Below are 26289 nucleotides of genomic sequence, written 5' to 3'. Positions count from 1 at the left end.
TCTTTCTCAGCTCCTTGCAATTACTATGCTATGGAAGTGAGAATCAAGTCTTACCAGATCTTCAGTTTCACAGAAAGCCAAAAATCTAAAATCTCCCCAAGTCTCCTGATGTCATTTTTTAAAAAAAGATGTATTTATGTATTTGGAAGGCAGAATGAGAGAGAGAGGAAGAGATACAGAGACAGAGATCTTCTATCCGCTGGTTCACTCACCAAATGGCCTCAGGAATCAGGGTTGGGTCAGGCCAAATCCAAGAGCCTGGAACTCCATCCGGGTCTCCTACATGGGTGGCAGGGACTGGGGCATCCTCTGCCGCTTTCCCAGGAGCATTAGCAGGGAGCTGGGTCAGAAGCAGTGCAGCCAGGACTCCAACCAGCAATCCAATATGGGATACCTGCACTACAGGCAGCAGCTTAGCTCACTGGGCCACAGTATCAGCCCGTAAATCCCCCAATTTTGCACCCTGACCACAAACTTTTAGACTTCAGAACTGTGGGCCCCTTGGCACCTGATGGCCCAGGAGTGCTCTGTACCCACGGCTGACTCCTGTTTTACCATCTGGCAAACGCAGAGATGCAGTGGATCCTGGGTCGGCTTGGGATGTGGGCTCCATTACTATCCCATCTCACAGAGGCAGACGCTGAGTCCCAGAGCACCGACTCGCCTGCCGCAGGCCCAGAACAGCCTAGAAGCAGGGCCGGAAGCGAAGGGCTCGGGAGGGGAGCCGACCTGGGGCTGCTTTGCTCTCAGCTGTCACTCTGAGCTGTCTCCAGCAGGGCAGAGTGGAGGGGAGGAGACACGGGGAGGAGGAGGAGGGGACTGGGGTCCACCCTGTCTGTCCCAGCTCCCGACAGGCCCCGCCTGAACCTGGGAGGGCAGTTGTGGACCCAAGCTCCGGCCGCAGAGCCCCTTGTCGTCTTCCCAGGCTGCGCTGTGGTTTCTCAGGGCTCAGGATGCAGAGGTGGGGGTTGTGGGCCATGGCCTCCCTGACCCTTCTGTCTGCGAGGGCCTTTCCACCAACGGACATCAATATCAGCCCAGGTGAGCACGGGGGCGGAGGTTGGGAGCAGGTGCAGAGGAGGACAGCTCCGCGGGCTTGAGTGTGAGGCCTGGCTGCCTGGGCCGCGGCCTGCCTGGCCACAGGGGTGTTGGAGGGCACCGACTGAGCCTCCGGGCAGTGTTCCGTCCTCCAGGCCCCATCACAGACACTGACCTAGACCCAGGCCCCAGAAGCCTAGAGTATAAGTCCCGTTTTTGTAGGTTTCAAGCTCTGTGGCCCGGACAAGTTCCTCTGAGCCGCAGCTTCCCTGGAAAGTGGAGGTGGGGGGGGGGGGTGCTGCTGCGCAGGGGCAGCGAGATGACGCGGCGAAATGCTTGGCACAGTGCCAGCACCACGTGCCGCTCTGCAAATCGTATTCTTGTGTTTAGGTTTGGCATCTGGGCCCCCTACCCTCACCCTGGAGGTTAGACATGAAGAGGACACAGCTGTCCCTTGTGTGGCCTTCCCGGAGGTCTGGTTCGTGGCTCCCAGCCCTGTGGGTTGTAGGGGGTGTCTCCAGAATTGGGGAGCCATCAGTCTCAAGCCTGTGGCCTCCCAGTGTCCCATGTAGAGGACCAGGTGCATCTTCTGCTTTGGGAAAGGGAGGGTGGGGTGCTGGCTCCAGGGGACCCCCCACCTCGGGTGCAGAGGGTGCTGAATCCTGCAACCTCCTTATTTCTACTGGGATCTTTGCAAACATTGTCTGAAAACACATAGGTATTTTCTATTTAAGAGGCAGAGACAGAAGAGAGAGAGAGGGAGAGAGAGAGAGAGAGAGAGAGAGAGAGAGAGAGAGAGCTTCCATCCTCTGGTTTACTCCACAGATGTCTGCCATGGCTGGGGCTGGGCCCGTCTGAAGCCAGGAGTGGGAGCTCAATGCAGGTCTCCCACACGGATGGCAGGGACCCAGCCTCTCGAGCCATCACTGCCGCCTCTCAGGGTCTGCACTGGCAGGAAACTGGAATCAGAAGCCGGAGCCAGGAATCAAACCCAGGTCTTCTGATAGGGGGCTCAGGCACCTCAACCATACAAGCTCCCTCTGCTTGTACTGTTACAGAGCTGTCTATAGAGTTATTAGTGTCAGTCCCCATGACTGTAACTTATGCAGCCCTTCGCATGGGCCAGGAACAATTCTGACTTACTCAGTCCTCACAGTAACCCTGTGGCAGAAATATTGCTTTTTATCCTCACTAAATTAAAGCTAATAATGAAATACCTAGATGGAAATTCTCATCAGGCCACAGTTATTGGGCTGTTACAGTGTGGGAGTGAATTCAAACAGAGTTGCTAGATAAAACACCAGTAAATAAATACCAGTAAATCCTTTTTTAGTGTAAGTGTGTCCCCAAGATGGCATAGGGCATCCTTATAATAAAAATTATTTGTTGTTGATCTGAAATTCAAATTATTTTTTTTATTTTTTTATTTATTTATTTGGGAAGCAGAGTTACAGACAGAGAGGGAGAGACAGAGAGAAAGGTCTTTCAGTTGCCGGTTCGCTACCCAAATGGCCGCAATGCCTGGAGCTGGGCCGATCAGGAGCCAGGAGCTTCTTCTAGGTCTCCCAAGCAGGTGCAGGGGCCCAAGCATTTGGGCCATCTTCTACTGCTTTCCCAGGTCATAGCAGAGAGCTAAATCTGAAGTGGAGCAGCCAGGACAGAAATCAGCACCCATATGGGATGCCAGCACTGCAGGTGGAGGCTTAGCCTACTATGCCACAGTGCTGGCCCCTGAAATTCAAATTTTACTGGCATTCTTTTTTTTTTTTAATCTGAGAACCCCCGTAGTAAGGGTGAGGGGAAGTCCTAGTTCACGCTAGCACAGCAAGGGCTTCAGCTCTGCAGAAACTCAGTGCACAAATCAGCAAAAATCCCAGGGCCTCGCCTCCTCTCCTCTCCTCTCCTCTCCTCCCCTCCCCTCCCCTCTCCTCTCCTCTCCTCTCCTCTCCTGTCCTCTCCTCTCCTCTCCTCAGCTGCAGACATCTGTGGCTCACAGTCATGGAGGCCAGAGGTGCAAGATAGGAAGCCAGCACATCCGGGCTCTGGTGAGGGCCGTCCTCCTGACGTGCACATGGCGGGGGCTCATATGACACAGACAGAAAGCACTGCTCTCTCTTCCTTTTCTTATTGTCTCTTATTTGTTTGAGAGGCAGAGTGACAGAGAGAGAGGGAGACAGGGAGAATCAGAGAGAGTAAAAGATCTTCCAATGGGGCCAGCGCTGGCATAGCCAATAAAGCTCCTGCCTGCAGTGCCAGCGTCCTGTATGGGCACCGGTTCGAGTCCCGGCTGTTCCACTTCTGATCTTTCTCTGCTATGGCCTGGGAAAGCAGTAGAAGATGGCCCAAGTCCTTGGGCCCCTGCACCCATGTGGGAGAGCTGGAAGAAGCTCCTGGTTTCGGATCAGCACAGCTCCGGCTGTTGCAGCCATCTGGGGAGTGAACCAGTGGATGGAAGATCCCTCTCTCTCTCTCTATCTCCCTCTGCCTTTCAACTCTCAACTCTGCTTTCCTAGCTGTATCAGCAGGAAGCTGGATGGAAGTGGGGCATCCAGGACTCAAACTGGTGCTCCAACACAGGATGCCGGCGTCACAGGCAGCAGTGTAACCCACTGCACCGCGATGCCAGCCCCTCTCTTCCTTTTCCATAATGGCAATAATAATAAAACTTTCATGTTACGTCCACACCTACTTACCTCCAAAGGCCGTGCCTCCCAACACCGTCACACTCAGAAGGAGACTTCCAGCCCACAACAGTGTCTTTGTGACCTTGCTCTTGGGCCTTGGTTCCCCTCTTCCCCAGAGAGAAGGTGGACGAAATGTGTTCGAAGGCTTCCCTTGTGTAGCCCAAGCCCCTGCCTTTATGCCCAGTGTGTGTGGGAAGGGCCTGAGGCTGGCTCTGAGTGTGAGGAAACGACCTCTCTCTCCCTAGTTTTTTGTTGCCCACCGTGCCTCTCTGAGCCTCAAGTTTTCTCCTGCAGAAAGAGGGTCAGAGGGTGCCTACCAAGGCTTTGGGGAACTTCACAGAAATCCTGCAGGTGAAGTGCTTTGCACACAGCACGACCTGAAAAATGAGAGCGAGCGCCATTACCACTTCTGGCCCCGAGCTTGGCGATGTTGCAGTAGAACTGGCCAGGGCAGTTTCCAGCAGTGACGAATGGCTTCATCACAGAAAGGAACCTCAGACGTCCATCCGCAGGCCTCACACTTGGCTGACGGAGAAGGGGACTGAGACCGCACCTGACCTGGCAGCCTTGTCGGTCTCAGAGTTGGAAGGAAGAGTCCTGGAAACCCATCCAGTCCAAGGTTTTCTGCATCACCACTGCAGAAATGGACTACGGAGGCCAGCTGACCTGGTCAAGGTCATTACTGGTCCAAGTAGCCGTTCTGCTGCTCCCCAGGCTCCCAGCCCAGCAAAAAGCTCAGCTGGAGGTGGAGCAGATAAACCCTGTAGACTGGAGGACAGGGGTTTCAACCCAGAGAGAGAGTGTGAGTGAGTGAGCATGACACTGTGTGTCTCCATGGGTCCTTGCACACCCCAAAGCCCTCCCATTGGTGGGTAGCCCTGGCCTTTTTCCTCTACCTTTTGGAGCAAAACAGAACAGGTCACTCACCCCTCTGCAGCAGACCTTTTATTGCCTACCCTCCGGACATGCAAATATATGCAAATCATACAACTCAGCCACACCCCCAGGTTTGCTGTAGAAATAAGCAAAATCTCTGTAGACCCCATTGAGAGACTTGCAAGGATTTCAGCAGATGAGCTCCTGTTCCCAACACCTGTTCTATGAACTTGCCTTTGATTGTATTGTTTAAGCGGAGTAGCAAGTGTAAAATGCTTAGGGCAGTGGCGGGCACCTAGGAACGTGCCTAAGTTATTGCTGTTATGTAACTCTTCAAGCATCAAAAGCATCCCTCTCCCCAGACCCTGAGCCTAGAACTCCCCACAGCAAAGCAATTGTAGCAAAGTATTTAGAGCTCAGGGCCTATTTCCTCAGGGCTCCAGGGGGTGTAGATGGGGGAATAAGTAGAAGTTCTGTGGTCTTTTCTTCTTCCCTCCAAAAGCCAGCATTTGGAAGGCCCCGGGTCCCAGGCTCTCTCTGCTGCCATCGTATCTAATGTTCACTAGAGTCGGGCACTGCTCTCACGCCCCCAGTAAAGGTGAAGAAAATGAACTATACAGCTGAGTTTCCAGCAGGCGCTATCTGATGCCGGCATCCAAGCTCTTTAACCAGAGCCCAGAGGCCTGGAGAACTCCTGAAGCCGACTCCCTCCTGGGCCGCCCCTTAGACACTCTGGCCCACACCCGCTCCACCCCTGTGGTAACAGAGCATCTAGAACCTGTCTTCACACATGCTCACTGTCGCCACACACGTATGTTCCTCCGTCCAGACTCCGCAACTTAAGGCCACAGACTCCAAGCCAAAAAGGCCTCCAGGAAACAATGACGAACTTGCTTACTTAATTAATCATTACATTTGGTATTTAATATGCTTAGTTTGCAAATGAGAAAGCCAAGAGCAGGAAAAGGTGTTTGCTGTAGAGTCGAGGAGTTTCCAGGTAGTCGTTAGACCTGAGTCGCAACCCCTCGCTAATCCTGGGAGCAAGGTTCTTAACCTCTGGAGCCTCAGCTTCCTCACCTGTGAAATGGGGCTGATACTAACGCCGCCTATAGTTTAGTCTCCAGCAGTCACTTCTAAGCACCTAACGAGCAAGGCAAGACATCGTCCAGCGCTTTTGCTTCTGCACCTTGTGTTGTCAGCTCTCTGAGCCAGGGCAGTCTGGCAGCGGGATGGGTGATGAGGGTGACAGTGTGTCCTCCAGGCCCGCTGCAAGCATCCAAGGCCCAGAACAGGGACTGGGCAGACAACTGTGGCCCCAGAATCTCCCCACCCCCGTCCCCTGGCTGAGCCTCAAGGCTGAACCGGGCAGGAGGCAGAGTGGGGGGTGCGTCTGTGGGCGGCTGGCAGAGTGGGGGGACCAGGGGACTGAGCAGCCAGAGTGAGTAGGAAGGTGGCAATTTATTCTTTTTAAAAGGGAGGAGCTGGAGGGAGAGCCCTGAATTCCACTGCTGTGTTTTCTTTCCCTAGCAAACTGAGAGCTCTCTCCAGGGTTGGGGCACTTGTGGGCTTTTGGCGCTGCTAATTGAGCTAAAAGACCATGAAGTTCGGTCTCCTGGTTTCCAGAGCAACAGCCCGGTGTGCCCCACCACCACCGGGATGTCCTCACCTTCTCCTTCCCCTCCCCCTCCCCTACCACCAGCTCCACCTCTCCCTCTCCCTGGAGCTCAGATTCCCAACCAAACCATTTCCAACTCTCCCTGGGCTCCATTCTCTCTCCCACCCCCAGGCCTTTGCCCCAGGCAGACACTCTGCCCTCCCCCTAGAATGCTCTTTCTCTGACTCTTCCTCCTCCCAGCGGTCTGAATCGAGGCCTCACCTCCTCTAGGAAGCCCCCTGGATTTCTAGGTCTGAGTGCCCCCGTGACAGCACCCGGTCTTTCCCCAGTCCGGAAAAGGGGCCTGCTGGGCTCTCATCACCCCGCCAACTCCATGAAGACAGGGAGGGGGCAGTCACCCCCTCTACTCAGGAGAGGAAAGGCGCGAGCAAACGACAAAACTCCTCGGCCACCGCGTCCTCAGGTCCTCGCCTGGCACACACCCACAGATGGCAAATGAACGACATTTTGATTTCTGTGCTTATGTCTCTTGCTTGTGGTGCCCGCAGACTGCATGACCTGTTAAGGCAGAAGTCACAATGGCAGAGTTTGCCACTGTCGACCCCGCATGGAGCCAACTGCCTGCCACCAGCCAGGGGCTGCTGTTGTGCTTAGTGGAATCAACAAGGAATTGTGGGGCACAAGGGAACGGCCTGAAACGCAGCAGGAGCCCTGAGAGCTGGAGCCACACAGCCTGGCCTCAAGTCCCAGCTCTGCCGGTTACAGGCTGCGTGACCTTGAGCACGTTAGTCAGCCTCTCTGTGCTGTGGTTTCTTCATGTGTAAAGGGTGGGGGGTGTGTGACAGTGGTACTTCCCTCTAGGTTGTGTGCTGATAAAATGAAAAAAATCCGGCCAGTGCCGCAGCTCAATAGGCTAATCTTCCTCCTGCGGCGCCGGCACACAGGGTTCTAGTCCTGGTTGGGGCGCCGGATTCTGTCCCGGTTGTCCCTCTTCCAGGCCAGCTCTCTGCTGTGGCCAGGGAAGGCAGTGGAGGATGGCCCAAGTGCTTGGGCCCTGCACCCCATGGGAGACCAGGAGAAGCACCTGGCTCCTGCCTTCGGATCAGCACGGTGCGCCGGCCGCAGTGCACAGGCCACGGCGGCCATTGGAGGGTGAACCAATGGCAAAGGAAGACCTTTCTCTCTGTCTCTCTCTCTCACTGTCCACTCTGTCTGTCAAAAAAAAAAAAAATAGTCTTTTCCTCTATAAAAAAAAAAATGAAAAAAATCCAAGAGTACTTCAAACAGCTCATGGGATGTGGAACTAAAGGAATTTATTTTAGTGCAAAAAAAAAAAAAAAAAAAAAAAAAAAACAACCCTGAAGTCCATGCATGGCTTTTCTCATCGTGACTTTTTGCAGATACCTTGTATGTCAAAAGCATGCAGTGCGTGCTCCGTAGGGTCTAGCTCTGGCTACTGGGTTGTCATCATTCCCTGACCCTGCACCTCCAAAGCTATCTGCAGCCCTCTGCGAGAGACATGGGAGCCGGGCTGGTCTGGGGCCGGGTTCCCAGTTCCCAAAGTCCCAGAGGCAGGCAGGAGTTAAATCCCCAGGGCAGCACAAGCCCAGCTCCTTCCTGCCCCCTCCCCAGGTCCTGCTAATTCCGGGCTGCCTTTGCCTGCCCAGGTGGAAAGGGGAGTAATGGAGCAGTGACCTGTCCCGGCCCCATTTTCTGGTGCGTTTCACCCCAGGCATCCAGAGCCTGGGCTGGGACCGGCAGCTGGGAGGAGAGGGTGCTGGCTTTCCACCCTGGGGGGTTGGGGACAGCTTCCTGTGAAACACCCATCAGGTTTTAGGACCAAGGACCCTTCCCCCCTGCCCTCCCCACCCAGCTCCCTTCATTTCATTGTTAGTTTCTCTTCCCCACTCCCTATTAGGGGAGAGAATGAATGACCGGATGGCTGATTGTACAGGGGCCGGCCACCTTTCAGTCCGGCACTGTGTAGACCGGTGCTTCCCACATTTTCACACGTGCTAGAATCACCCTTGTTAAACTTCAGATTCTGGGGGCCTGAGAATCTGCATTTTGAGCAAGCGCTCAGGGGCATGCTGGCGTTGTCTTTCCTGCAAACCCACAGAGGGCAACTTGCCTTCAATGCTTGCTTAGGAAACTCCAGAAATTGCCATCCCAGTGTCAGGACTTGCCAGGGTCAGGGGCATCAGGACACGTGGGCGGTGCACACAGCCTGTGCACTGATTCCCCAAGACGTGGTATCTGATTCCCCACACTGCTTGAGGGCAAACCACCACTCCTGTTTGCTGGAAACTGAGGGTGCCTAGGATATGAGACCTTTGGTTTTACAACTGGGATAGTTCTGGACTTGCTAGGGTGGGCGGATCACCCCCCTTCTCTCTGTAATGTAAGTAATTAAGATGCCAAGTCATTTCAGGGTGGGTGGGGGTGGAAAAGCGGGTCAGTAGTGAATCATCCCAGCCAGCCACCCCTGGACAAACTTAGACAAGTTCTCACCAATCAATGTCCTTGGTTCCAAACCAAGGCAGGGGTTGCCAGAGGGAAGAGGATGGGAGTGGTTTGTTGTTTCCCATCCTTGCAAAGGCGGAAGTTGCTACAAACATAGACCCCAGAGAGGGATTCAGTTCAGTCTCTGTGTAGCAGGCAGTGCCAGAAAGCCCAAAGAGCTCGGCCACCCTCAGCCTTACAAGGAGTCCTCCAGGCCTCATTGGACGCCAAGTCCTTCGGGATCAAGATGCTCTCCACTGAGAAGGGAGGAGCCTGAGGCCCAGGGAGGGACAGGGACAGGCCATGGCCACTGTGCTCCCCAACTCCCCGAGCAGAGCTCCTGACCTTTGTGCTACAGGAGAGGGTCAAGTGAGCAAATCCTTAATCAGTTGACTCCAGTTTGGATACCGGCGTGAATTGAGAGAGAGTTGGCCAGGATGGACCAGGATGGGTGGGATTCGCCAGGACTGGTTAGCACTCTCATGGGAAAGCCTCGTGGCTCTGACCAGTCCTGGACAGCGTGGCTTGCAAACTGCCTGCCTTGCATGGCTCTCTCATGCTTTTCTTTCTCCAGAAAAATCACAGAGACGTGAACATGGACATGTACACACATGCACATACATAGACATATGTGCACATACGTAGCCATGCATGTGCATACATAGACATGCGTGCACATACATAGACACACATGCACTACATAGGCATATATGCATAGACATGCATGCACATACGTGCACACTTGGGGCTTTGCATGATTTGCATGAATTGCATTCAGGTCCAGAAACCCTATCAGATCATTGATAATCCTGCTATTAGGGTACAATCCATATAAGCCAGGCACTCGACGACTATATTTGGCCCAATGAATTGGTCCAGAAACCCTGTGGAGTCAGTGCTATAAAGACCGCTGGTCATGCTCCCTGCTGTTGACGTGCCACAGTGAAGCACAGGGACTTTGGAAGCAAAGACCTTGGAGTCACGGGGCCTGCACCCAAATCCCTACCTCACCACCGATTTGGAGGATGCTTTGGGCAAGTCACTTAACCTGTTCAAGCCTCAGTTTCCCTGAATGTGCTTGGACCACTGCAATGCTCAAGGGGTGTTGTCTACTGTTTTATTTTTTATTTTTTAAGATTTGTTTATTTGGGGCTACACTGGGGCATAGAGGGTGAAGCTGCCACCTGCAGTGCCAGCATCCCATATGGGTGCCGGTTCGAGATTCGGTTGCTCCACTTCTGATCCAGCTCTCTGCTGTGGCCTGGGAAAGCAGTAGAAGATGGCCCAAATGCTTGGGCCCCTGCACCTGCGTGGGAGACCTGGAGGAAGCTCCTGGCTCCTGGCTTCAGATCGGCACAGCTCCGGCCGTTGTGGCCAATTGGGGAGTGAACCAGAAGATGGAAGACCTCTTGCTCTGCCTCTCCTTCTCTCTGTGTAATTCTGACTTTCAAATAAATAAACAAATCGTTTTAAAAAAGAAAGGAAAGATTCGTTTATTTATTTGAAAGGCAGAGTTACAGAGAGAGAGAGAGAGAAAGGTCTTTCATCCACTGGTTCACTCCCCAAATGGCTGCAACGGCCGGAGCTGCGCCAATCCGAAGCTTGGCACTCCTTTCGATCTCCCACACAGGTACAGGGGCCCAAACACTTGGGTCATCTTCTGCTGCTTTCTCAGGCCATAGCAGAGAACTGGATTGGAAGTGGAGCAGCCAGGACTCGAACCGGCATCCATATGAGATTCTGGCGCTGCAGGCAGTGACTTTACCTGCTACAACACAGCACGGCCCATCCACCGCTTCATTCTTCCATGAACCCAGCCAACCACTGCAGTGGCCTTGAAAGCCAAGATCGCACACCCCTAGGGACCACCAAGGTGACCCCGGGGATCAGCTAGTTTGGTTTCATAACAAGCAGGGCAGACGGAGCACAGACCCGGGGTGGGACCCACAAGTGGCAACCCTCTTCTAACTGGGTTCACCGCTGCTTGCCCTCCAGAATGGGCCGGCCAACCCACAGCGAGAAGGGTTCTCAGCCTGCCTGCCTCTCCCAGAAATCTAGTGTCGTGGTTTCCCAAAAAAGCTTCTCCCAAGAAAGCGTCTCAGAGGGGCTGAGACTGGAGAGTTTCCGTGTCGCAAACACAGATTTTTCTAATATGCTCCTTTTCAGAATTAACCACAAATCCTGAACCCCCGTAGTTCAATGGGCCAGAGATATAAATAGTCTTGTCTCTAGCCTGCCGGTATACCCATGGAAAAATGGGCACTCCTCCACAGAGAGCCCAGAAATACAAATCAAAATGAGACACCCTTCCTTGCGTGGAACATTTGCGAAGATTGCCATGGAGGGGATGATACTCAGAGCCAGCCAAGGGCAGAGCAAGACAGGCACTCTCAGCTGTGGCCGTGGGAGTATAAATTGCTTTCAGCAGACAATTTAGCAAATTGTATCAGCCTGAAAAACCTCTCCAGAAAATCATCAGAAATGCCAAAAAAGCTTTATGCACAAAACTGTTCATCTCAGAATTATTGTAATGGTTTTTTTTTTTTTTTTTGAAAAAAGGAAGCAATCTAATTATCCAAAAATAAGGAACTGATTAAATAAACTCTAGGAGTGCCACTCAGGAGCGTAGTCAAGAGATATTTAAAATAATGTTTACAAAAATGTAGAATGCCAACAGGGAGATACTTACACTCTTTAATTATGGAAGATCAGAACACAGATTAGTATTTATACTACAATGTAATAACAATTGCATCTATAACTCATCACGTACAAACCTGACATGAGGAAAAGTGAGCCAAAGTACTAATGATTTCCAAATGTTCCAAGACAAGCATATATTACTTTTGTTATTTTCTGAAATTTAGGCATGCGTGTGTGTGTGTGTGTGTGCGCGTGCGTATTTTAACCTCAGGCATAGAATTGCATTTATCATGATAGGACATGTTTTCTTTAAAATAAAAGGGGACTTTTACATGTCAGCAGCAAATGGAATTGAAAGATACATTTTTTGTTAGTGCAAAAGATTTTCAAATCCATGTATGGCATCTTCAGAATACATACTTTGGCCAGCACCACGGCTCAATAGGTTAATCCTCCTCCTGCGGCGCCGGCACACCAGGTTCTAGTCCTGGTCGGGGCGCCGGATTCTGTCCCGGTTGCCCCTCTTCCAGGCCAGCTCTCTGCTGTGGCCCAGGAGTGCAGTGGAGGATGGCCCAAGTACTTGGGCCCTGCACCCCATGGGAGACCAGGAGAAGCACCTGGCTCCTGGCTTCGGATCAGCGCATGTGCCAGCTGCAGCACACCAGCTGCAGCGGCCATTGAGGGGTGAACCAACAGAAAAGGAAGACCTTTCTCTCTGTCTCTCTCACTGTCCACTCTGTCAAAAAAAAAAATTAAAATTAAAAAAAGAATACATTTTGAAGATTCCTTGAACACATGGATTTCCAATTTTTTGTAGCAAAATAAATGTATATTTGAATTCCATTTTCAGTAAACTTTTTTCCGTCCCTGAATATGGGAAAAGCTGTGGAAACAACGTGAGCCTGGCCCCCCTTCCCCCACCCCACTCCCAGCCCGTCTCCTCTCTGTCCCCAGCCATTGCAGAGCTGCCCCGGGCTCCCCTCTGCCCCCTGTTCTGGATGGAGTTCCAAGGCCACTGCTATCGCTTCTTCCCTCTGAACAAGACCTGGGCGGAGGCCGACCTGCACTGTTCCGAGTTCTCCATCGGCAGGAAGTCTGCCAAACTGGCCTCCATCCACAGGTGAGAGCTCCTCAGCCCGCCACGGTCCAACCAAGCACCTCCTGGAAAAGGGAGTAGAGAACGGCGTTTCCCACCAACGTTTCTCTCTGGTAACTGAAGCTATTGGCTTCTCTTTGTTCACTTTTTAAATTTTATTTATTTGTTTTTATTTGAAAGGCAGAGAGACACACAGAGAGAGAGAGAACCTTCTACCCACTGATTCTCTCTCTCTCTCCAAATGCTCACAACAGCCAAGCCTGGGCTGGGCTGAAGCCAGGATCCAGGAACTTAATCCAAGTCTCCTATGGGGGTGGCAGGGACCCCAAGCGCTTAAGCCACATTAGCTGCCTCCCACGATGTGAATAGCAGAAATTTGGATTGGAAGCAGAGGATCTGGGACTCAAACCAGGGACTCCGATATGGGATCTGCAGGTCCCAAGCAATGTCTTAACTGCTTTACCAAATGCCTTCCATTGAAGCTACTTTTTAACCAGCCCAATTTCTCACTTAAATTATCTTTGACAGTAGTTAGCAAAGTGTTTAGCAGCAGTAGCAAAGAACATGCAGAAAGATGCATCCTGCTAAGAGCCAATTTTTTCTCCATATCACAGGGAGCTTGACCCTGTGATACAACTGGGCATGCTTATGTAGAATATAGTGTAAGGGAAAATGACTGGCATTTATTTGCTAAGCGTGTCACATACATCACCGCATCTCAAACCTTCAAACCATAGCAGGTGGATAGCCTTATTTTACAGTTCAAGAACCTTTGGCTCTGAAAACGTGAGTAGTTTGTTCAAAATGACACAGCTATTACATGGGAGAAATGGGTTTTGAACCTGAGTGATCAGATAGCACAGTTCCCCTGCCAAGTCCTGCTCCCATAGTGCTGTGTGTCTCTCGAGCTGCAGCCACAATGGCCGCCTCAAAGTTGAAACCCAGCCCAGCCCTTTCACACTCGTCTGCACCATGGGGTGTCCTTTCTCCTCTGCTGGGAATGCCCACCCCTCTCTTCTCATCCAGGTAAATGCCTCCTCAGTCACCAAGGATCTCTTTACTGAAGCAGCCTGTGGCCCCGGCACCTCGAAGTGCTCACGCCCTCTTTCTCCTGGAGATCTTCCTTCATCCCCATGTACTACTGCATGTTTTTTGTTTTTGTTTTGACAGGCAGAGTGGATAGTGAGAGAGAGAGACAGAGAGAAAGGTCTTCCTTTTGCCGTTGGTTCACCCTCCAATGGCCGCCACGGCTGGCGCGCTGCGGCCGCCGGTGCACCGCACTGATCCAAAGGGAGGAGCCAGGTGCTTCTCCTGGTCTCCCATGGGGTGCAGGGCCCAAGGACCTGGGCCATCCTCCACTGCCTTCCCGGGCCACAGCAGAGAGCTGGCCTGGAAGAGGGGCAACCGGGACAGAATCCGGCGCCCCAACCGGGACTAGAACCCGGCGTGCCAGCGCCGCTAGGCGGAGGATTAACCTATTGAGCCGCGGCACTGGCCTGCATGTTTTTCCATCTGACTTCCCTGTGGGCTTCTTGTGTGTTCTTCAAGATTCTCAGAGATAGAGAGTGAGCAAGAGGGGGTTTCCTTTATGTTTTAGAGCCACTGATTTTGTTGAGAATAGAGAAGTTGTGCTGGGTCTTAGCTCCTAGATGAGTCTTGAATTCACACCCATCTATTATCCAACAGAGAGATCAGACACCCACTGTTTTCTCCATGGAGTTGAAGAATATGCCGAGACAAGGTCTGACCAGGAAAATAGCCATGATGGGTATTTAAGGCAGAAGATTTATACACACACACACATGACAGAAGCTCAGAACTTAAAGAGGAGGCAGTGAGGTAGAGACACACAGAAACACAAAGCCAGTTCCAGCCCTAAGCTGGAAGCCAGGCCATTCCGTCTGGGAGCTGGAGCCACAAAGAAGAGGCAGCCCCTGCCAGAGACCTCCAAGCTTCTCCCTCCTTCCCCCCCCGCCCCAGGAGGCTCACCAGTGCCTCCCATTAGTTGGCAGCAAGCTGACATGGTGTCTGAGTGTGGTGCCGCTGGGGCCCAGCAACTGAGGCCTCCAACCTGAGTGGATATCCTGAGATTCCACCCCCCCACAAAAAAAAACTGAAGAAGGGAGCACCATATTAGAATAAAAGAGCTTAAGGGGGCCACTTCCCTAGGGGATTCCAGACCCGGGAATCTGTAGCCTTCTGCAAACGGATGGAGAGCTGGAGGTTGGACCCTGGGTTAGAGCTCCCTCTACTGCTCACCAGGAAGTGGTCCCTCAGACCTCCCCCTCACACAGGCGTGGGACTAGCCTTGACTGTGTGTCTCAGTAGGGGTTCGCTGTGATTTGACGTCCTACACGTGGAAACCCAGGAAAGGCATTCCTTAGGGGCCAAATCCCCTGTGACAAAGGAACACAGTCCAGGACCAGCACTTACAGAGATGGACCAATCAGCGTATAGAGGAAAATGAAACATAAGAAGGTGAGGTGGGATTGAACGTTAAGTTTATTTTGGTGCAAAAAAAGTTTTGAAATCCATACATAGTTTTTCCATAATATACATTTTCTGCAAACAGTTTTGGAGGGCTCCCATATAAAAGAGCAAATATATAAAAATGATTCCAAATCAAGATTTCACTTCAGCCGGCCCCCAGGGAGGTCAGCCCAACCTGCCTCCTTGTACTTTGCATCAGAAAGGATTCCTGGCAAATTCAGGGGTTTTCCAGAAATTCCTGTTCTTTCAGACACAACTTGACTTTTTTTCAGTCTTCTCCTCTCCTGCCATCCCTCTTTCCCTGACACCAACATTATCCCCCCCCCTCTCTTTTCTTTACATTTATTTATTTGAGAGAGGAAGAAAGAGAGAGAGAGAGAGAGAGAGAGAGAGAGAGAGCGAGCTCCCATATACTGGTTCACTGCCCAAATGCCCACAACAGTGGAGGGAGAGGAGCTGCTGGGCCAGGGCTAAACCTCAGGGCTTGGAACTCAATCTGGGTCTCCCATGTGGTGGCAGGGACCCAAGTATTTGAGTCACTACCATGGCTTCCCAGGGTCTGCATCAGCCGGAAGCCAGAATCGGGAGCAGAGCTGGGAGTCAAAGCCAGGCAATCCAATACGGGATGCAGACAATTCAACACGTATGGGATGCAGGCATCTTAAGCACGTAGACCAACTTTTCTCTCTTATACAGGCTGTTCCCCATTTGCTTTCCTGAGAGCACGTAGAAGAGTTGAATTGGAACGCATTTGGCTGGTGTGTGTGGCGCTCAGGTCTCACAAAGCTAAGCAGTACACCTGCCTTCATCCTGGCTCTGAGACGCATCCAGTTCAACAGAGCACGTCTCCATGCGTTTGCACTTTGCTCTTTCCACTAAGAACTAAACGCAGTTAGCTTATGTGCCTGCAACATCTGATTGGGATTTAGGATTCTCCTACTTCCAGCTTCCCTGCTATTTTCCATCTTTCTCTCAAGTGACTGCCGAACTGAATTAAGTTCATTTGATCTTTGCTTGGGCCTTTCTATTTCTCAGTTATTTTGATCAGACATGGGGGAAAGGCAATAAAATATTCAGAGTTGTCCAAACAGGTGCCATTGAACAAAGAGGATGATAAAATGACGAGGCTGCTGGTCTACCAGATGACTGTTGAAAATGCATGAGCAGTTGAGAGAGGAGTAGCAAAACTGTGTATGAGAGAGGCATTTGGGGACATCACTACTTACCCAGCTGGATAGGACCAAGGTCAAAAACCCATTGGACTGAAGAATGCCTTGTCCCCAGAAATCTCATCGCCTTCATTTCAGGCAGAACACACGCTCCCAAAGCACCAGCATTGATTAGCGCCTGGTGACAGCCTGGGAGAAGATGTCCAATAGAAATGAGACATGACATCAGCCTGTGGGGTCTCTGCAGGACTGGACCCGGAGAAATGGAGAATTAAACCAGCCAGCTAGCTGCAGAGGGGACGGGGGCTTTGGGCTGCAGATAAGCAAGGATTGATTCGAGGACATTGGTGAGAGGTTTCCTGGGAAAATCAGCCCTGGACCAGGATCTGAAAGGACTAGAGGATGAGGACAAGTCAGTGTTGCAAATGAAGACACCAGTGGGGGCATTGCGGGCACTGGTCAGGAGCAGGAGAGGCAGGCAGTCTGAGACTCGAGCCCCAGCTACACTGCTTCACGGATGCACGATCTTGACCAAGTGACGAATCATCCTCACTGTAGCAGTAATCACACGGACCTCTAGAAAGCTGTGGGTGTCAGTGTATCCAAAGTTCTTAGTGCTCACCTAACTTGAGCTTCAGGAATGTCAGCCGTTATTTTTCGTTCACTGTCATTCTCAGTCTCTCAAAGAGGCCCGGTTTTTCTTAGCGTTCCAGAGGGCGTGCAAGCTTGCTTCAACCCCCACTCCCGCCCCTTTCCTCCTCAGCCTCAGTAGTATCTGATAAGCAGCTCTGCATTCGACTTCCTGGAGCGCTGTGTTGGGAAGGCTTCTAAGTGCTGTGAACATGGACTAGATCAGCCGTGTCATCTGCAAACACACAAATAAGGAGAGGAAATGTATGTGCTTTGGTTTGCTACCAAAGCCTCAAGCAAAAGGAAATCTAAGGAGAGGATTTTAGACAAGGTGGCATCTTCTGGAAAGCAGTCATTTGGAAGAAACTGATGGGAGCACATAGACCTTTTTGCACCATAAAGGGAACCTCAGCATAGCTCTGCCTTGAAATGAGTTATTGGTTAGGTGCTAAGTCTAGGGCTTATCACTTTTATTTTATAATAGCTTCTTTGCACAAACTGAAGTCCACCTGTTAGTGGTAGGTAGAAGCCAATAACGGGAATCACTTGTGCAGTTGGATCTGTCCATCTATGATTGAAGGATTTGATGGAGTGTGCCTACCCCTGTCCATTTGTTTTCATAACCCTCCCTTGCTCTTCCAACTTCTGCAAATGACCTTTCCAGGGTTACTGAAATCAGGGCACTGGGTGAGGAGTTAGCTCATCACTCCTCCAAGGTTTCCAACATGGCAGCTCCAAATGTGGTGTCCACACGCAGCTGCGACCCAGAGGAAGGACAGTGGTGGAAACTAGGGCTGTCTCCCTTCACCACAGAGGAAAGCATTTCAAAGATGCCCCTATATCTACTTAACCGAAGTGTTCTCTTATAGCAAATTCATCAAACTTGAGCACATGGCCAATGTTAGCTGCAAAGGGAACTGGGAAAATAAAATCTGGCTTCCCTAGGTTATGTGTAGACAATGGGTAAACAGATTAGGAATGGCTGTAGAATAAACAAGTCTGCCCCAGTGCCTGTCTGGTGTGAAGATGAAATGAATTCATGCATATAAAGTATTAAGCATAGTATCTGGCATGAAATAAGGGCTCGGGAAAGATTTCAATGGTGAAAGCCTGTATGTGTCTGTTTAACTGTCCATCCATCCCTCCCTCCATTTCTCCCTCCCTCCACCTCTATTTCTTTGGTGTTTTAGCTGTGGACTGTCCTCAGCATCCTCTAATGAGTCTTTTGTTGAGTGAATCATTTGATAAGCTCTTTGAAATAGAGAAAGAGAATCCCCCAAGAAGACACTATGGGAAGGGGGGCTCTAAGGAAGGTGGGCTGTTGACCACAAGGTCAAGTGGGCACTGGGAGTTCAAGCCTGCAGCTGAGTTTCCCAGGGAAACAGAAAATATGTTAGAGGCAGAGTGTGAATAAAGGCTAGATGAGATGGGTGTGTAAGGACGGGTAGTGTGGAAAGGGCCTTTGAGAGAGAGCAAGCATGTTTAGTGGAGATGTTCGTTAAGTGTTTGGTGTGTGCAAGGCAATGGAAACCCCTTTCATTGTGTCTTCATCTTCAATATAATCAATCCACCTGCTTTACCAGTGTTTTTGAGATGCATTTAAATGTTTAGGGATGAATAGCAATGCCGAGTCCATCTTTGAGCTGGTTTGGTTTAAACCCGGAGATGACCAGGTGCAGACAGCTACATACAGGTAACCTCATTAAAAAATAAAAGCACATGGAGCCCGCATTGTGGTGCAGAGGGTTAAGCCACTGCTTGCCACTCCGACATCCCATACTGGAGCGCCGATTTGTGTCCCAGCTGCTCTGCTTCCAATCCAGCTCCCTGCTAATGCACCTGGGAAATCAGCAGAACATGGTCACGTGGGTGACTCAGATGGAGTTCCTGGCTCCTGGCTTCAGTCTGGTTCAGCCCCAGCTGTGGCTATTTGGGAGATGACCCAGCAGATGGAAGATCTCTCTCGATCCCTCTCTGTCACTCCACTTTTTAAATAAATAAAATAAATCTTTTTTTTTTTTTTTTGACAGGCAGAGTGGACAGTGAGAGAGAGACAGAGAGAAAGGTCTTCCTTTGCCGTTGGTTCACCCTCCAATGGCCACCGCGGTCGGCGCGCTGCGGCCGGCGCACCGCGCTGATCCGATGGCAGGAGCCAGGAGCCAGGTGCTTTTCCTGGTCTCCCATGGGGTGCAGGGCCCAAGCACCTGGGCCATCCTTCACTGCACTCCCTGGCCACAGCAGAGGGCTGGCCTGGAAGAGGGGCAACCGGGACAGAATCCGGCGCCCCGACCGGGACTAGAACCCGGTGTGCCGGCGCCGCTAGGCGGAAGATTAGCCTAGTGAGCCGCGGCGCCGGCCTAATAAAATAAATCTTTAAAAATAAAGGTAAAAGGGGCCAGCACTGTGGAACAGCAGGTTAATGCCCTGGACAGAAGTGCCGGCATCCCATAAAGGTGCCAGTTTTAGTCCCGGCTGCTCCTCTTCCAATCCAGCTCTCTGCTATAGCCTGGGAAAGCAGTACAAGATGGCCCAAGTCCTTGGATCCCTGCACCCATGTGGGAGACCCGGAAGAAGCTCCTGGCTTCTGGTTTCAGACTGGCGCAGCTCCGTTCGTTGAGGCCATCTGGGGAGTGAACCAGCGGATGGAGGACCTCTCTCTCTACCTCTCTCTGTAACTCTGTCTTTCAAATAAATAAAATAAATCTTCAAAACAAAAAGTAAAAGTAAAAAATAAAGCAGATGGAGTGGACATTTAACCCAGCTGCTGCACGCATTGAGGGGAATGAACCAGTAGATTGGAACTCTCCCCTCTCTCTCTCTCTCTCTCTCTCTGTATGTTTGTCTGCTTCTCATATAAGAAAAGAAAACACATGAAGGATTTAACCCAGAGCCTAGAACCAAGTCGTTTTCCTGTATTGTTTGCTATTGCTATTATTAGTTCTTTGAACTCTGAGTTGATGCAATTATAATCCAACTTTAAAGTTGCTGTTATAGGCCGGCACCGTGGCTCAATAGGCTAATCCTCTGCCTGCGGCGCCGGCACACCAGGTTCTAGTCCCGGTCGAGGCACTGGATTCTGTCCTGGTTGCTCCTCTTCCAGGCCAGCTCTCTGCTGTGGCCCGGGAGTGCAGTGGAGGATGGCCCAGGTGCTTGGGCCCTGCACCCGCATGGGAGACAAGGAGGAAGCACCTGGCTCCTGACTTCGGATCGGCACCGTGCACTGGCCATAGCAGCCACTTGGAGGGTGAACCAACAGAAAAGGAAGACCTTTCTCTCTGTCTCTCTCTCTCACTGTCTAACTCTGCCTGGCAAAATAAATAAATAAATAAATAAAACATAAAAAATAATTTTAAAAAATTACTGTTATAATGGAGATTCATAGTCTTATAGATATTCCCAGAAGTTTAACAAGGATTGCTTTCAGTTTTCCACGCCATCCTCAAACCTGCTGCTCCGTGTCTTACAGCTGGGAGGAGAACGTCTTTGTGTATGACCTTGTCAACAGCTGTGTTCCTGGCATCCCAGCCGACATCTGGACAGGCCTTCATGATCACAGACAGGTGAGGAAGCAGGGACCTAAGCACAAGTCAAGAGTCCACGTTGATGTGCTGAACTTTCCCACAGGCACCAGGTCACTGCTCTGCACTGAGCCCGGGGAGAGAAACGAGACGCTGCAGGAGTGGCTAGAGCTCAGGGATGTGATGGAAACGCATTTCATGGTCAGAGAAGGCAACTGCTTTGCCGTGGTTTCTCCAAAACGCCAACAACAAAGTGCGATTGGGGATGCAAGAGGCGTTCAAGGGGAAACGCTGTGTGTCTGAGACGTGTGCACGGGGAGGGCCGGTAGGACTGGGCCTGAAGAGTCTCGGGTCACTGCTTGGTGAGGCCCCTGGGGAGCCCCAAAGCGAGGGATGCACATTCAAAGGCTCCTGCGTTGGCAGGGAATGGGCCAGCACGGGTACCCCTGAGTCATGCTGAGTCATGCTGAGTCACGCTGAGTCACGCTGAGTCACGCTGGGAGCAACCTGCAGGAAGCTCCGTCTCACCGTGAATGTAATGGCAGTTCCAACACCAGGTGTGACGCCAAGGAGGCAGGAAAGCCGAGCTGTCAATCACGTGGGTTTTCTGGAAGGTGATTGGAGCCACAAGCACTTCCGTGGAAGCCACAGCGTCGCTGGGTGAAATAAACATTTTAAGCCAGTGTTTAATGGGTAGATGGACGTCAAGGCGAAGTAGAACATCCCGGGTGCAGGGAACAGCATGGGTCAAAGCTCTAGGGCAGGGGAGACCTTGGCACATTCTAGGAAGCTGACGAGCAGGTGGGCGGAGTTACGGTGGAGAATAAGGCTGAAGAGAGTGACTTGGGTCATATCTCCTACTGGGCAGCATCCCAGCAAATTCCATCTGGAGCTTTTGTCCACAGACTTTTCCTGGGCAGACTGTGTGCTGAGTCTGCATTTCGCATAAATGCCCCTTGCCACTTAATGGCTGGTAGGGGACTTTAGGCAGCTTTACATCTCTCTAGGTCTCAGTTTCTCTGTCTGTCAAAGGGGATAATAATGGCAAGAGTGCCTGTTGTGAAAAATAGGTGCAGTAACATATGTAAAGAGCTGGCGTGCTGCTTGGCACACTGTAAGAATTCAGGGATGGTGGGCATTGCTGTTAAAGCAGCAAAGGTAACAGCAGACAGTTTTCTAATCAATAGATTTGGCAAGGATCCGTATGAAGTTGTACCTCTTTAAAACCCCACAAATTCTATTAACAATAGCAACTTTTTTTTGACAGGCAGAGTTAGACAGTGAGAAAGAGACAGAGAGAAAGGTCTTCCTTCCGTTGGTTCACCCCCCAAATGACTGCTATGGCCCGTGCACTGCGCCAATCTGAAGCCAGGAGCCAGGTGTCTCCTCCTGGTCTCCCATGCAGGTGTAGCGCCGTGGCTCACTAGCCTAATCCTCTGCTTGTGGCGCTGGTACTCCGGGTTCTAGTCCCGGCTGGGGTCCCAGTTCTGTCCTGGTTGCTCCTCTTCCAGTCCAGCTCTCTGCTGTGGCCCGGGAAGGCAGTGGAGGATGGCAATAGCAACTTTATAACTGGGTTGTAACTACATGAAATCAGAGTTTAAGGAACTTGTACTCTAAGATCTAAAAAGAATAATGATAACCTGTAATAAAGAAAAGGAGCTTTTTTATTTTTTTCAGGGCTGGGCACCCTGTGGCGGGCACTGTGGCAAGTCCGTCACGAGATTTAATCCATCCGACCCTCACATCAGCTCTCTGAAGTAGATACACACTCCTTGTACAGGCATGGAAACTGAGGCTCAGAGAGGTTAAACAACTGGTCCAGGTCTCAGGAAGTGATTGGAGACGGGATCTCAAGCTCTGATCTCTCCCCTCCTCCCTCTCCCCACCCTCCCCCTCCCCCACTCTCTCCTTCCCCAACCCCCACCTGTGTGTCTCAGAAATATACACTATTCTCATTATACAAGAGGAGCTCCATAATCATCAGTGTTTACAAGGCTGCTTTTCTAAGACCTTGAATTCAGAGAGAAATGGCTCTTTATTCTGGGTATTACAAAGATACAGTGCTTCCCACAGTTAATTTGCACATTTATTGCAACACTAATCAAATTGCCAACAGGACTTTTCTTGCAATTCAACAGTAGTTCTACATCAGGCAAGAAAAACACAGACTATTTGGACAAAAATAAAAGAGATGAAGAATGACCCATCCACTGGTGAGGGGTAGCATTAGTATTTTGGGCAATGGAGTTTGAATCCCAGCATTAATGCTTTATTAGCTGTATGAATTTAGGTAGACCCATCTGAGTGTCAGCTTTCTCCTCTCTAAAATGAGATTGGCAATGCCTGCTCTGTAAGCTGGTGAGAAGAAAATGAGTAATGTGCCCAGCATGGCATTTGATAAGCTCTCAGCAAACGGGAGCTAGTAACAGTGGTAGTGGTGGTAGCAATCAGATCAGATTAAAAGGGAGGACTTTTCTGGCTGAAAAGCCCATGAGAGCATCTCAAGCATGGAAAGCCAAGACACTGGGGCAAAAAATATGTCCTACATGAAGGATCTCTGCGAGAGAGACCCCAGTGGAAAGAGGGGCCATCAAAGAAGGAGGTATCTTTCTCTGAAGGAAGGAGAGAACTTCCACTTTGATTATGGCCTTGTCTAAATACAGAGATTGTGGCTTCCGTAGCCTTGACAGCTCGTGTCAAGAGCCTCGGGTGATCACTGACTTCATACATAAGGTTGTTAATTGTTAACAACAGGAGTCACTGTGCACTTACTCCTCATGCAGGACCTCTGACCTCAATGAGTTGTACTATGAGAATTAGCTGTAAAACTTGTTCTCAAATTTTTTTTAAATATTGTGTGTGTGTGTGTGTGTGCAAATTGTAGAAATCTTTACTTAGTATAGAGTGGGGCTTCTGTGTATAAAGTTAATTGAAAAGGGCCGGCACCGTGGCTCAATAGGCTAATCCTCTGCCTGCAGCGCCGGCACACTGGGTTCTAGTCCCAGTCAGGGTGCTGGATTCTGTCCTGGTTGCCCCTCTTCCAGGCTAGCTCTCTGCTGTGGCCCGGGAGGGCAGTGGAGGATGGCTCAAGTGCTTGGGCCCTGCACCCCATGGGAGACCAGGATAAGCACCTGGCTCCTGCCTTCGGATCAGTGCAGTGCACTGGCCGCAGCGGCCATTGGAGGGTGAACCAATGGCAAAGGAAGACCTTTCTCTCTGTCTCTCTCTCACTGTCCACTCTGCCTGCCTGTCAAAAAAAAAAAAAAAGTTAATTGAAAAGGAATCTAAATGGAGAATGGGACTGGGAAGAGGAGAGGGAGGAGGAGGTGGAGTGGGAGGGTGGGTATGGTGGGAAGAATCACTATATTCCTAAAGTTGTACTTATGAAATTTGTACTCATTAAATAAAAGGTTTCTTTAAAAAAAAGTGAGGGCTTTTGCAAGCAGGTGCCACCTATGGAGGCACAAGAATTCCATCCCCGGGACAGTGCCTGATCATCCTCTCCTTGGCTTGCTTCTTTGCCTCTGGGCGGAACCCCCCAGGAAGGGCAGTTTGAATGGACCGACGGCTCAGCCTATGACTACAGCTACTGGGATGGGAGCCAGCCGGATGATGGCATCCATGCCAACCCAGAAGAGGAGGACTGTGTGCAGATGTGGTACCGGCCCACCAGCGGTGGGTACCCCAAGACCAGGGCTCTCACGGGGGTACTGGGGAGGCATCACGAATGGTTGGGAGTCAGACAATGTTTTCATCAGCTTAGAGAGCAATCGGGGGTGCCTGGGGAGTGGCCATCCTCAGAGAATACATTTTTAACAACAGTTAGTGGGTGTTGTTGGCAGGCAGACTCTCACTTGGATAAAAAGACATTAGAAGTAGAAACATAAGGAAAAGACTAGAACAGCAAGTGGTCAAAGGGTGGTGCTTCTGGGTCTTCTCACCAACACAGCCAAGAGCAATGTCTCATTGTTCACCTTCAAAATGGGGCTAATATTTATCTCACAGAGTTGACATAAAGAAAAGAGAAAATGTGCACAAAGTGTACATGGCACGGTTATCACGCGCTATCCGTCATCATCACCCCTTCCACCTATGTTAGAAATAAAACTACTTACATGCCCATTTTGCAAATGAGGAAACTGGGTTTCGCAGAAGTTGAGCAACTTGTTCAAGGTCACACGTCAAGCAAACCTGGTAGTTAGGTTTCAAATCTACATCTACAAAACTCCAGTCCAAGCATTTTACTGTTATGCCCTCTTTGCTTCTTTTTCTTTTCCAGGTTAGGGGAGGGGATATGGGTGTGGAATAATGACTTTTTTGTTTTACCTTGGTAGCCATCCTATAGCCTGGTACTCAGGGTTAGGTGAGGTTTTCCCGCCCAGCCATGGTGGCAAGTCAAGATAGCTCTATAGGGGCGAGAATTGTTGCACAGTAAAGGTGGTAAGTGCCCCTCCCCCTGCAACACCAGCATCCCACATGAGCACTGGTTCAAGTCCCAGCTGCTCCACTTCCAATCCAGCTCCCTGCTAATGTATCCGGGAAAGCAGCAGGAGATGGCCCAAGCACTTGGGCCACTGCCATCCATGTGGGAGACCAGATGGGGCTCCAGGTTCCTGGCTTCAGCCTGACTCAGCCCTTGGGGAGAGAACCAGCAGATGGATGATCTCTCTTTCTCTCTCCCTCTTTCTCTCTCTCCCTGTAACTCTGCTTTTCAAATAAAAAATAAATCTTTAATAAGATCAACCTTAGGAGAGAGGAAGGCTGGACAGCCACCTTGTCAAGTATCATCAAGAAAGGGCTACCAGTGCAGATGTGAGACCTACTGGGAAAACTCTTCCTCCAGAGAGTGGTGGGGGTCACTCTCACTGTGGTTCTCTGCTTCTTCCCACACAGCACTGAGGTCCTGGAATGACAACGCCTGCGGCCAGAAGTTCCCCTTTGTCTGCAAGATCCCTTCTCTGAGTATTCATTGATCCAGTCTTGCCCGCTTGAGCTCGGCTTCAGCATCAGCTCGTAGCTGTACCTAGTGGAGAGTTGACCCCACACAAATGTAAAACACACAGAGGAGGCCAATATCCCAAACAGAGATTTGGAGCAAGTAAATCTTAATTCTACAGGGCTGTCTCTTGGCCACATAACAGGAAGCCCAAATCAAAATGACCCAAGAATCAGGAGTCCAAGGGTTGATATAGATTCAGGGTTGAACCCCACTGGCCTGGTTTGGGTCAGATGCCCAACCCTAATGCAATTTTGGCACATGCTCAGAGGCTAGGACCGGTGTAGACATCGCAGGGGTAGAAAGGAATGGGAATCAATACCCCTGGGAAGATGTTGGCCAAAGGGTGAAAACTTTCTGGAATAAGATAATCTGGAGTTACAATGCACACCAGTGACCTAGTTCAGGGTGATATATAGTAGACTTGAAATTTGCCCAGAGTGGATCTTCAGTGCCCTCACCAGGATCAGAGGTAAATATGTAGTTCGTTAATGAACTTGATGGTGGCCATCACTTCACAGTGTATATCAGGTTCTACATCCTCCATGGATGCTGTATTAGTCTCTCTTACCTTAATAAAATATGTCAATCAATAAATAAAGTTACTCTGCGTGTGTATGTGTGTGTGTGTGTGTTCTGAACCACTCAGCCCCACAGAGGACGTTGGTTCTCCAAAGGAAAATGAAAATATCGCTGTGTTAGCCTTTCATTACCACAGCAAAATGCTCAAGGAAACTAACTCTATAAAGAGAAAAGATTGATTTACCTCACTGTGTGGAGGTTCAAGTCCAAGTTCAGACAGTCCCATTGGTGTGGCCTCTGTGAGGGTGGTGGATGGCAGTGGAGGAGTGTATGGGAGGGAGGATCAAGTGGTGAGTCAGGACACAGAGAGGGAGCTGGGCCATTAGTTGGGCTTTCATAACAACCTTCTTCTGAAAATTAGCTTCTGAGGACCCGCCCCCCAGGACTTAAGGACCTCCCACCAGGCCCCACCTCTGAACTTTCATTGGATTAAGATCCCACACTGTTAGC

General features: G+C 50.7%; 1 protein-coding gene across 1 annotated transcript; it reads left to right on the top strand.

The window, feature by feature from the left end:
• The first annotated feature begins 953 nt into the window (after positions 1-953).
• CLEC19A (C-type lectin domain containing 19A) lies at positions 954-25234 on the top strand. The gene is made up of 5 exons (XM_008257784.4): positions 954-1041; positions 12313-12478; positions 20210-20303; positions 23804-23936; positions 25155-25234. The coding sequence occupies exons 1-5, from the start codon at positions 954-956 to the stop codon at positions 25232-25234; spliced, it is 561 nt and encodes a 186-aa protein (XP_008256006.1).
• The last annotated feature ends 1055 nt before the right edge of the window (positions 25235-26289 follow it).

This window comes from Oryctolagus cuniculus, chromosome 19 (assembly GCF_051225735.1).
Source record: "Oryctolagus cuniculus isolate XC-2025 breed Fujian yellow rabbit chromosome 19, ASM5122573v1, whole genome shotgun sequence".
Lineage (NCBI taxonomy): Eukaryota > Metazoa > Chordata > Mammalia > Lagomorpha > Leporidae > Oryctolagus > Oryctolagus cuniculus.
Note: the sequence above shows the minus strand (reverse complement) of the source record. Positions and strands in the feature narration are given on the sequence as shown.

Excerpts from the sequence above, each read along its gene's own strand:
- CLEC19A (XM_008257784.4), top strand. The coding sequence starts at position 954 with ATGCAGAGGTGGGGGTTGTGGGCCATGGCCTCCCTGACCCTTCTGTCT. Across the intron at positions 1,042-12,312 it reads GGACATCAATATCAGCCCAG|CCATTGCAGAGCTGCCCCGG; the intron begins GTGAGCACGGGG and ends CTCTGTCCCCAG. Across the intron at positions 12,479-20,209 it reads AAACTGGCCTCCATCCACAG|CTGGGAGGAGAACGTCTTTG; the intron begins GTGAGAGCTCCT and ends CGTGTCTTACAG.